The sequence below is a fragment of the Pteropus medius genome, unplaced genomic scaffold (assembly GCF_902729225.1).
Source record: "Pteropus medius unplaced genomic scaffold, Ma_sr-lr_union100, whole genome shotgun sequence".
NCBI lineage: Eukaryota > Metazoa > Chordata > Mammalia > Chiroptera > Pteropodidae > Pteropus > Pteropus medius.
In genome coordinates, this window is record NW_024349804.1 from 14060124 (window position 1) to 14072016 (window position 11893).

An 11893-nucleotide genomic window follows, 5' to 3' on the forward strand; every position below is an offset into this window, starting at 1 on the left:
TCCGCCCCCTCAGCCCTCGGCGCTGCCCAGGCCTCTCGAGCTGGGTGCGGCCTGAGGCGCCGCAGCCCAACAACGTGCCACCCCATAGGCCCAGCCCGCGCCGCGCCGCCCAGCAACGCGCCCTACGATTGGCTGGCTGCGGCGCGGCGGGGGCGGGCCCGGGCGGCGAGGGGCGGGGCCGCCGCCGCAGTTTGCGTGGCCCGGACTCCGTGCGGCCCGGCCCCGCCCCACCCCGCCCCGCCCCGCCCGCCCGCGCGCCCCGGGACGGCTGAGGTTTGGCGCCGCAGGTTGGCTGGGCGGCCCCACAGGCTGCGTCGCTGAAGGAGGCCGGGTGGGCTGTGCCAGCGGCGCCCGCTCGCCCGGAACCGCCCGTTCAGTCGGTGGTGGTCGCAGGTCACACCTTGGCGGAGGCCTCCCGCGACCCAGTTCACGCGATGCTCAGGAGGGCGTTCTAAACGGTCTCCTTGCTGGCTCCTCTCGGCCAGAGCTGCTGTCCGAACGGGGTCAGTCGGAGCTCTGGGCCGGGTCTCCCTGCCCGCCTCGCCCACTCCTCCAGCAGACAGACGCTGCCCCCGTGGGCCCGGCCCTGTGCTGGGCTCTGTCCGAAGCCCTGGCGGGCAGGCACAGTATGGGGCCGGGCCGGCAGCCAGGGTGGGGTCAGGGCAGCGGGGCCTGTGGACCCTGATAAGGCTCCACAGACAGGGCGGCTGCCTGGTGCCCGGGCCTGGCCTCGCCTTCTCAGCCAGGGAGTCGATGAGACCACGTCACCTCCCGATGACCTGGAGGCTAGCCGAGAGTCCAGATCAGCTCCCCCCTCCCCCCCCGCCCCGTCCCTACTATTGTCTCATCTGAGCCCCCCAAAAGGGCCAGTAGGCGGACTGGCAGAGGCTCTTGTTCCCGTCATACCCATGGAAAACTGAGGCCCAAAGCTGGGCAGTGGAAGAACAGTGAGGACCCCGGGCCTGCCCTCCCAGCAGGGGCCTCTTTGGCTTTGCGCGCAGAAGGGGCAGGAATATCATCTACGGATAATAGTGACCGCTGCTCTCAGGACACGTCTCCTGGACAAGACTCCACAATTCTGTAGCGTTCTGGGTTCCTGGCACCCAGCAACAAGACCTGGCCCACAAGAGGTATCAGTGACGGCTTGCTGAAGGAGGGAGGGAGAAGTAGAAGATAATCGAGCACGTTAAGCATAGACATGAAGGTACAAAAAAAAAAACATCATCATGGGATGTTAAGTACAGATAGAGCATATAGTCAATAATATTGTAATAACTATTTGTGGTGTCAGATGCATACTAGACTTATTGAGGTGATCACTTCAAAAGTTATATAAACGTCTAACCTACATGTCGTACACCCGAAACTACCATAGTATTATGTCACCTGTAATCTAAATTTTAAAAATTTAAAGACCAAATCGAACTTCTAAAGATGAAAACAATGTCAGAAATGAAAAATGAAAACTACACTGGTTGGGGTGAATAGCAGACTGGACACAACAGAAGAAAATGTGAACTAGAAGACATGGAAAAAGAAATTAAATGAAACATGGAGAGAAAGGAGCGTGGAAAAGAATGAACAGCACCAGATGTAGGACTCCGGGAGGCCTGGTATATGTGTAATTGGAGTCGCTGAAAATGGAGGTGGGCTTGGGAGGAGGACAGAAATACTATTTGAAGACATAATGGCTGATTTCTTAAAATTTTGATGAAAACTACAAACCCAGATTCAAGCAACTCAAAAAGTGACTCTGGCTTGCTACTGGGCTCTGGTGGAAATGGAATGTTTTTATATAACGTCAAAAGTGACTTGAGGCTAGAACTGCCAGTCACTTGGTTCTGTCAGACTACCGAGGTGTAAAGTCAGATGTACTGTAACCTGGAAGCAGATCCAGGATGGTGTTCCTGTAGGTGCAGAGGTAGGTGGTCCAGACCCCATGTCACCTACCACTGTCACATCACTATCGATCTCTCAGCTCACACCTATGATCTCAGGAGGATTCCCTGTGTCAGTGACAGAGGAGGAAAAGGCATGTGCTTAGTTCATAGGAAGGCTGGCTCAATATGCCGGTGTGAACTAAAAATGGCCTGCTGCAACCTGCCGCTGCAGTCTTCTGGACAGAGGGACGGGATGTGCCAGCACGGAGAGGGGGCTGTGTGTGTATGTGAGTTGCCCGCTGAGGGGCTCCGTGCTGCTGAGTCACGACCAGACATGGCTGTAGCTGTCCGTTCACTGCCCCTCCTCTAAACACGGAGTTGGTTCAAGCGCCAGCTCTGCCCCATATTCCTGTGCAGCCTGTGTTCTCTCTGCCTCTCCTCCAGTGATCGGAGTGGGGGCACTGGGCGAGAAGCCCCTTGGTCCTAAGCCCTCTGCCTTTTCATAGCTCCCTCTTAGACCAGCAGGGGGCGTCCACACACCATGACCCAGAGGTGGACTGGAGACTGGGAGCCCTCCAGACGTGTTTTGTGAGGTCTCATCGGGCTGTAAAAACAACTCTTTTCATAATAAAAGCCCCTATTTACAGGAGGTAGAGAGGCTTCCTGCACTCTAACTGAGCAACGTAGGAAAGAGAGCACATCAGTCCCCTGCTCGGAGGAGCTTCCCAGCGCATCTGTGGCCCTTTTCCCAAGCCCAGGAACGGAACCCAGCTCCGAACGCACCACTATGCTAAGCAAGTCAGTGAACCCTCTCTGAGCCTGTTTCCCTATAAGGTGAGAGAGCAGGAGAGCCCCTAGAGCAGGTTTATCCCCAGACTGAAGCAGGTCAGCTGTTCCTCCCCCAGAGCTATGGCCCCCTGAGCTAAGTAAGGGCACACCTACAACCCTGGCAGGCAGACTCCCTAGACACCCCCACGATAATATCTGCGGCTGTGAGGGGTGGCAGGGAGCTAGGCAGGGGTTAGCTACGCAGGCTCAGAGCAGCAGGGGACAGGCGTAAGTGGCAGAGCTGGGACCTGAATCCGGGCCTTAGGCTCATTTTTCTCACCTGTAAAATGGAATAGCAGCTGCTTCTCCAAGCAAACTACATCAGGTATCCAGCTTAGCACCTCGAACAGAGTAAGTGCCGAGGAAGCACCCTCCAACCCTCTACGAGGAACATAACGTTCACTGTGGGTGTCAGGAGTGGGGCCCTGCAGCCCCTCCTTCATGCTGGACCATGCCTGGGATCCTATGCACCCAACACACACACTCTCGCAGCTGCGGCCCCGGGCCCAGGGGCAGCTCACAAAGAGGCAGGGAGCAGTCCGGGGCAGTGGTCCCAGGGCCTGAGAGGAGGGAAAGCCAGGCCGGACCCAGGGTTACGCCCTGGGCAGCCACAGGCCTCATCGGTCTAGGCAGCCAGAAGGACCGATCACATGTCTCTGGGCCCCAGAACCTCCAACCTTCCAGCTCAGAGGGCTTCAACTATGTTTCAGCCACTGATCTGGCTCTGAAGTGGCAGCGGATGGAAGTGCTTCTCTGAGCCAAGTCCCCACTGAGAGATCGTACAGGAAGAGAAGCCACAGCCACAGTGGAGAAGTGCGCCTTGCTGGGTTCCCCAAGCGAGTTCAGAGCAGAGGTCACAGAATTACGCCCATGGCAGAGAGGGATTGCTGGTCTTCCGGAGACGGCGCACAACACCGGAAGCTCCCTGCGACCCAGACTCGACTGTGGCTGCACTGACCCCTCACCCCGGGCAAGCTAAAGAGGAAGCGTCTGCAGACAGCACTGGTCACTTGGTTCTTGGCAGCAGATGGCCATGGTCCCCACTGCACCCCATAGCATCCGGGGGGGTGTGACCTCCCACGTCAGCTGACCCACCTCATCTCTTCCTCTTCTCCATCAAACCACCCCACCCGGAACATGCGCAGGGTGGCCCGGGGTGGGGGTGCGGAAGAGCTCAAAGGGCCTTCTCCAGGGGACAGTTAACGGCTGGCCGGTGGGCACAAGTGCTGTCCTCAGTTTGGGTTGCACACAGCAAATTCCTCTTTTCCAACATATAGTGCAGTGACGATCGGATGACCCTGGCGTCCCTGCCTGCTCTGACCCCCAGCTGAGGCTCCTTCTCACACACAGAGAAACCCAGCCTGGGCGGCTGTAGCAGGAGGACCACTGGAATCCACGGTAGAGGGAGCGGCTGCCCAGGGATGGGTCTGAGCCGCGTGGCTGGGGCCTTGGCATGTAGACACCACCGTCCCCGCCTACTCGAGGCCCACTCTTCTTGCTCCTGTCTGTAGTCGTCACTTCCTCCAAGAAGCCTTCCTGGAGGCCCCGGCTGGGTTCCAAGCTGCACATCCCGCTGCTCTGGACAGCGTAGGCTGTGTGCACCTCCTGCCCAGATGTCTCCCAGTAACCGTTTGCTAATCCAGCAAGTGGCCCAGCTGGAGATGCAGGAGCCTTTAAGCTCTGCAGCCCCACTGCCCTGGACCTGACCTGTGGCAGCAGAACCTGGTGCTAGGGAGTGTGAGCTCTGAGCCCAGACCGCTCGGGTCCGCATCCTGCTGAGTTACTGGCTCTGCCCTGGGGCAGGCCACTTATCAACCTGTGCCATTAGACAAGGAGGCCACTTCTTAGGGCTCCCATGAGCTGAGCTGTGATAAGTCATCTCTCGGATGTCAGAGCAGGTACTCAATGAGGCCTGGCCACCGAGGCAAACGTCATCTGTGCTTTATTATGAGGCATAGGCCCCTCCTGGAGCCTGTGTCTTGGCTGTCCTGGCGGTGGGGGGCCTGGGGCCAGCCTCTGCCCCAACCCCAGATATCCCAGCCCTGCCCAGCTCCCAGCCCAGTGCAGGGTGGGTGTGCTGGAGGGAGGACCGGAACTCCTGTCCACGAAGCCCAGGCAGGGCTCAGTCCTGGGACCTCCAGCTCCTGGGAGGTGGGGCAGGCCAGGTGGGGTGGGATGGGAGAGCCTCCCAGTCCTCGGGGCCTGGCCTAGCCCCAAGGACCCAGCCTGCTGGGTGGGGCCTGGCCTGGCAGATGCCACGAGGTGTCTGTCGGGGGAGGCCTGAGGTCAGAGCAGGGTGCTCACTCCTGCTCCTCCTACAATGCAGGCCAGTGTCCTCTGTGTGGCCTGGGGTGATGCCCCGCAGTCGCCTCTACCAAGTAGCATAAGGTGCAGTTGTCACCTGGGCCCGGCATAGCCATAGGGGTGCTGCAGCAGCAGGCTCTGGTGGCTGGGCAGTAGGTGGGTGTGATAGTGCTCCACCAGGCTGCCCACGCTCACGAACAGGACCTCGCTCTCCAGGTAGAATTTAGAGTCCTGGGGAGTAAGGGGGGCAAATGTCAGGGAGACCAGGCCAGCCTGCCCCGCCCTATGAAATAGGACAGTCAGCTCTCACGACAGTCAAGCCTGCTCCTGCTGCCCCATGCTCGCTCCGTGCCTACCTCGACCAAGTTCCAGCCTTCCCCCCGCAGCTCTGCCCAGAGGATGCAGGCCTGGTATAGAAATCAACCCAGGATGTAGGGCTGATCACCCACCCTCTCCAGGGTCAGCTGAGGACAGAGCTAAGCAAAGAAATGGGGGAGGCTGAGGCAGTGGGAGAGGGGAAGGCAGGGGAGGGTGTCCAGAGGTGCCGATCTCAGCCCATCCACTGCTCTATTAGCAAGGCTCTGTCCTGCCCCCTGCCACACCCCGGGCCAGGGTCCCCTCCTGCCCAGGGCCCTCAGGCAGGGCAGCCCGTTCACCTTCTCAAAGATGCGGTAGTTCCTGACTTTGCTGCAGGCTTCGTCCCAGACGACCAGAACCTGCAGGGACGAAAGCGGGAAGCAGTGGAGGACAGGCTGGGAGCGGCACTGACCTTGGGGGGCCACACCTTGGGGACCGAGGGGGCAGCGTCAAGGCTGGGTCCTGTGGCCCTCTGAGGTGACTCAAAGAGGGGTCACCCTGCACGTGGACAGCAAGGTCAAGAAGGGCAGCCCCTCGCCCTGAGGCTCCTGCCCTCAGATGGCTTCTGATGAGACTTAAATGACAGTCGCAGGTGTCTGGTTTATCTTAGGACCACTCCTGACACACACGGGGAAACTGAGGCTCAGTGAGGTCACGCGAGTCACCCTTGGAGAAGCAGAGGCAGAGTTGGCAGAAATCCTGCCATTCCGACCACCCTGAGCAGCCTCTCCTTCCTCCCCAGACCTCCCTTCCTGGGTCCGTCTGCCAGTGTTGGAGAGTGGCCGCCACTGCCCCCAGTATGAAAATGGCATTTAGTTCTTGAGAAGACATGGGGAAGGGGGGCTGCCAGGCAGAGCCCCCAAGGATGGCACTCAGCTGAGATGCCAAATAAGAGCCTGCATGGGAATGTGATCTACGAATTGTCAGGTCGTGTACACGCCTATCAGCCCGGTGTGTGGAGAGCCCAGCAGCACAGCTGTCCCCTGGGGACCTCTGCTCGGCCGAGTGGCTGCCAGGGCACCCTCCCCAGTGCCTACCTTCCCAGACTTGGTGGACGAGTTCCGGATGCAGTAGAGTCCGTCCTGCGGCTCTCCCCGGGGACTCGTGGTTTTGAATAGCCTAAAAAAGACAGTCACCAGCTGAGCCATCCTCAGCCGGCTCTCGGGGACCCTCCAGCCCCCTCCTCAGCGTGGCTTTAGTCCTCCCGCTATCCTGCACCTCGAGTGCCGAGAGCAGTGGGGTCTGTGAGGGCCAGCCCGTGCCGAGCCCTGGGCCACACCAGGGTGCCGGCCAACACGGGGACTGAGCTGGTGGCATCTGCTGTTTCGTTAGGTTCTTCCTGCACTCAGCGGTATACCTGTGCCCGCAACTGCTCAGCACCAAGGTGAGTGGGGGGAACAGAAAGGCAGAAAGACGGGGCTGGGGGATGGGGAGACAAGGAACCTTGCGTCGGCAAAAACCAGGCTTTGCGGAGAGGCCTTCACACTGACCTCTCCACTTCGAAGGATTCCGTGGTGTTGATAAAGACCGAGCTGGGCAGCGGCACCTGGAGAGAGGCCAATCGTAGTCAGTGCCAAGGTCCGAATGATGGTCCTGCCAGCACCCGCCCACACGCACCGGCTGCCGGCCTCTGCCAAGATCTCAGGCTCTGCACCAGGTTCCATCCCCTCAATGCCAGGGTCCTGGGGGCTCCTGGCTCCAGGTGGCCAGTGAGGGGCCATGCTGGCCTGCAGCTGCCCTGAGGCCGCCCACCCATGGCTGGGATCTGGGCTCTCGCTAAGCCTTGCCTTCTCGTAGTCCTCATCAGAGTCTTCCCCACCAGCATCGGCCTGCGAGGCGCTGGCCTGCGAGGTGCCGGCCTGCGAGGCGCCGGCCTGCGAGGCGTCGGCCTGCGAGGCGTCGGTCTGCGAGTGTAGCCGGGGTTTCTCAAAGGAGAAGCTCCTGAAACTCTGGCCATCGGGGGGCGATCGCCTGGGAGGAGGAGGAAGAGAAAGTCACACCACTGTCACTCACGTGGCCGGGGCCAGGGTCCCTCTGCTGCTTCCACACACCGCTCATGCACCAAGTGACCGCATCAAGCTCAGCACTGGGACTCATGGGATCTGTGGCTGTTACAGCCCATGACTACAGAGCCCAGAGGCCCGTGCTGGCTGCCCTGGGGCGACAGGAACCGCCTGGGACCTGGAGGCCTGAGCTGGAGTCAGGGCTGACACCAGCACGGGCAAGGGGGCTCCTGGAGGCGTGAGCTCTGGTGTCATCACACTGCAGACAAGTGCCCTGGGTGCTGGAGAAGGCCCCAGGCTTGGGGGAGGGGGTGCGTCTCAGCCCCAACTCTGCCACTGACCAACTTTGTGACCTCAGCCAAGTCACGCCCCTCCTGGAGCCAGATTGTGGATGGACATGAACAGCCGAGTCCAAGAGGCAGACCCCACGTGTGTGGCCAAGTGGTCCCAAGCCTCCGAGGCCTGGTAGGGGCTGTGGGCTGCGGGCGAGGCTGTGCTACGGACGAGCGGGCCTGGTACCGCCGCCCTACAGTGGCGCCCGGATCCAGGCCCAGAGCCGGCACGCAGCCCAGAGACTCAGTCTGCACCCCCATGGCCCCTCGTGAAAAAGAGCCACAGGTGTGGCGAGGGGTCCCCCCAGGCACCTTCCCATAGGCAGCAGTGCCGACAGTCCTGGAGAGAAGGGTGCCACGGTCAAGGGTGCTCAGTGGGCATGGGTTTAGAGTGCCCGCTTGAGCGCCCCGCCCTGCAGCCTCCCAAAGCCTCACTGCTGCGGGGCCCAACACCTCTGAGCACAGGCTGCTGGCACTGACACTTCGGAAGTGGGGGGCACACGGGCACTGCCCAGCGACAGAGCAGAAACACTTCATGTGGGCCTCAGGGGTGAGTCACGCCATGCTCCGCACTCTGGCAAGAGCCTAGTCGGGAAGGGCACAAAGGCAGCCTTGGTGGCTCCAGAGCCAGGGACACAGCCAGAGCCCCAGGCAGGGTCAGGAAGGCTCTGGGCCGAGCTCCCATCCCTACACGGCTTCTCCCAGGGCAGGCGGTCAGCCCCATGGGTCCAGTCACACCTTCACCCCCCCATGCTCTCGCTAAGCATGGCAGGGGGTCTGGAAGCCCTATGCCCCCAAAGCCCCTCCCCGCCCACTGCTCCGAGGCAGCCAAGGGCTCCAGGCCCACCGCCCACTGGGCTGGACACCCCTCAAGGGCAAGACTGGACACCCCCCTGTGCCACTGGGCCAGTTGCAAAGAAGGCCACTCAGCCTCGGCAAAGCCTTCCTGTCCCCACACCAAGGCTGTGTGCCGCCCATCATGGGCTGAGTGCCAGGGGTAGGGAGCAGGGTGCTGGCAGGGGACTCGCCAGCTTAGGGAGGGGTCTCAGTGGCACCAGCGCCATACACTCACTGGAGATGGGGAAGGGGCGGCTTCCCCGGCTTGGGTAGGACCGCAGGCCGGACTGCGGCCTCCGGCATGGGTAGCTTGAGCACAGGAGGCTTGGGGGCCACGGGGGGCACAAAGAGTCCAGTCTTGGCTGTCTCCCTCGGGGAGGCCTCTTCAGCGATCTTCAGGAACTTGGGCTTGGTGACTGGCACGGGTGGGGGCTCGGGTGTGGGCGGCCCCCGGGGAGACAGGTGAAAGGACTTGAGCCTGTCACAGTTCCTAGAGGCGGCCGTGGCCGTGCAGGCAGAGCTGCAGGTGGAGCTGGCCCCGTGGCTGGGGACCCAGGGCTCTGGGCTGGGGCCCTCGTGGAAGCAAGGGGGCTTCCGGAGGTGGGGCAAGGTAGGCAGGCTGCCCAGCGGGGGGTCACTCATCCTCCGGGAGGCAGCGGGCACCCTGGGGCCCGGCTCGGCCCGCCTCAGGCCCAGCAAGTCCCTCTTAGAGTCCTCGGGAGCCACGCTCGCATCCGGGAGGACACGCTTGGGAGGCGGAGGTGGCAGCAGAGGGCCCGGGCCCTTGGAGGTGAAGGAGTGGGCACGGAGCACGTCAGACAAGGCTGGCTTCCTGGCGGTGGGCACGGGAGGCGGGGGGTAGGCCGGCGGGTGGGTCAGGGCGTCTGCAGAACGAAGAGACCTGGTTGGTAAGCAGGTGTCACCTGATGGAGGCTGACCACCCTCCTCCTCCTGCATGGATGCCAGGGCCCAGTGGATATACAAGGCACCCCACACATAGCCCCTGCACCCTACAGCCCCCATGCTCAGCATTTCCAAGACAGCCTTCCTCCTGGGGTCCGGGCCCACCCCCATCCATCCTCCACAAGGCAGCCTGAGACCTAGGTGTCACAGCAGGAGCCATCGGGTTCTGGAGGGGGACATGAGAGAGAGAGGAGGCAAGGAGGACTCCTGGGACCTGGCCTCAGCTGGGAGGCTGGCATTCCCACCGACAGGTGAGGGGGATGGACAGGAACAGACTGGGAGGAAGATGAGAGTTGCGTTTGCTCCTAACAAGTTTAAGATGCTACGAAACGTCCAGGGGACAACTGGGCTGTTGGGGCAGAGCTGTGAAGTTCAGAAGAGAGATCTCGGCTGGAGATGTCAACAGGTTCAACAGCCCATCAGTGACACCGGCTGTGTAGCCCAGGAGTGATGAAAGGGTGCACGAGGCCTGCCCGGGGTATCGAGGGGCTGGCACAGGGCTGCCCCAGAACGTGAGGCAGCTGGTGCAGACAGGCAGGTGAGGAACGGGGGGAGAGGCACCAGGCCAGGTGTGGCTCACGGGTGCTGAGCTGCATCTGGAAACGGGAGGCCACGGGAAACCCTAATAGGAGGCGTCTTGGGGAAACGGGGAAGCCTGGCCGGCATGGGCCCCGGGAAGCGGGGAGGGTGGGCCGGGAGTGTGCGGGCAGGCTTGCGGGAACACTGGGCCCTCCCGGCTCGCTTGAGGGAGAGTGGAAAGGAGCGTGAGTGGTGACACAGGGCAGCCAGCAGGGGTGGCAGACAGGCAGGCATAGGCCTGCCCCACCCAGCCCTGCGCTTCTCTGTGACACGTGAACATGATGCTTGGTACACGCCTGCGTCCCTTGCTAGGCCACGTGCTTCGAGAGGCGGGGGTGGGCGTGGGGCCATGAGTGACCCTCTGGCCTACAGAGCCCCGTTGAGAGCTGGCAGCCACAGGGAGCACAGCCCGCTTGGGCCCGCCTCCTCCTCCGGGTCCCTCCTGCCACTCTCAAGCCCCAGGACCAGCCCTGTCTCTGCGTCCCCACGCCCCAGAGGTGGGGCCAGACAGCCGTGCGCCTCATCTGCTCTGTTCTTCCGGACACTTGGGCCACAACAGGGAAATCGAGGCCCAGGGTGGAGCCTGAGGCCACCAGGAGACAGGTCCCAACCCCTGCTCCCAGCCCCAGCGCGCCCCAGGCCCTCCTGGGCCGCCTACCCTCCGGCTTCCCAGGCTCAGGGGAGTCAGGCTCCAGATACGAGTCGTCTTCGTCTTCGTGCTCGTAGTCTGTGGGCAGACGGGGGCGGGGGGGGCCTCAGAGCACTGCTGTGTCGGGGAAGCCCGGGCTGAGGATGCGGCAGCCGCGGGGACAGCAGGCAGGACGGCCAGACCTGACTCCCCTCCCAGGTGGCGGCCCCAGGGGAGGACAGCCCCGCCACTGCCAGGGGCCAGGTGTGGAGAGGCGGCGCGCGGGAAGGCCTCACCTTCGCTGTCCGTGGGGTATGGTGACAGGCTGATGTCCACGGGCCGCTCGACCGCACCATAGAAGCTGTCGGTGTCCGAGCTAGAGTCACTGAGGGCGGGGAGGGCAGGCGGGTGGGGGCGGTGAGCCCGGGAGGGGACCCGGACGTACATACACATGCGGACAGACAGACAGACGTGGGCATGGGCACGCAGACACTCAGACACACGAAGGTGGGCGCAGATAAATGCGAGGAACCAGAGACGTGGACACACACAGCTAGACACACAGACGGACACGAAACGACGACAGACAGACAGGCAGACACCTAGAGACAGAGACACATTCCGTGCGCGGTCACAAGGACCAACGTGGGGACTGGGGCTGTGGTGCCTCCCTCCCCAACTCCACTGTGGTTCTTGCCCCAAGTGCGGCCTCGGGACTGGCCAGATGCTGCCAGGCCTCAGGGCCCACATCGCCACCTGCTCCTGCCGGTGGTGGGGGGAGGGGGGACATTGTCAACTCCAGGCCAAGCCCAAGCAGGACGCTGCTGCACGGAAAACCGGGAGCTCAGGATGAGGAGGGCCCCGAAGGATGACCTTGGGCGTGCCTGGCCTTCTGGGCCTGTTTCCTCATCTAGAAGGGACGGGTGGCTTCTGTCCCCACCCTGCTGGGGCTGGGCTACCTCAGTGACCTCGCAGCCACCCAAACGGACTGAGCCAGTGCCCTGTCTCACTCCCAGGAGAGCCCGGGTGGACGAGGTCGGGGGGGCCCAAAGCTCTGAGTTGCTACAAGTGCCGGGCCTCCTGGGCAAGCAGGTAAAACCACGTGACCCTGAACGAGAACTACCAACAGGAGACACACACGCACAGGCTTACGCACTCGGAGACACACACAGGCTTACACGC

The 11893-nt window shown here is 62.3% G+C and overlaps 1 protein-coding gene across 5 annotated transcripts in view; it reads right to left on the bottom strand.

Annotated features, from left to right (window-relative positions):
• Positions 1 to 4625: 4625 nt before the first annotated feature.
• Positions 4626 to 11893, bottom strand: part of SH3BP2 (SH3 domain binding protein 2) — a 34431-nt gene continuing 27163 nt past the window's right edge. For 4 of the 5 annotated variants that reach the window (XM_039838277.1, XM_039838276.1, XM_039838275.1 and 1 more), the window contains exons 8-13: positions 8777 to 9425; positions 7157 to 7340; positions 6860 to 6915; positions 6407 to 6488; positions 5669 to 5728; positions 4626 to 5243 (exon numbers count right to left, since the gene is read on the bottom strand). In XM_039838277.1, the coding sequence (XP_039694211.1) occupies positions 5106 to 5243; positions 5669 to 5728; positions 6407 to 6488; positions 6860 to 6915; positions 7157 to 7340; positions 8777 to 9425 (1169 nt within the window). In that variant the 3' untranslated portion in view covers positions 4626 to 5105. Of the gene's footprint in view, positions 5244 to 5668; positions 5729 to 6406; positions 6489 to 6859; positions 6916 to 7156; positions 7341 to 8776; positions 9426 to 10741; positions 10811 to 11007; positions 11888 to 11893 lie in introns of those variants that run through there. The other variant, XM_039838279.1, reaches the window with a different exon arrangement.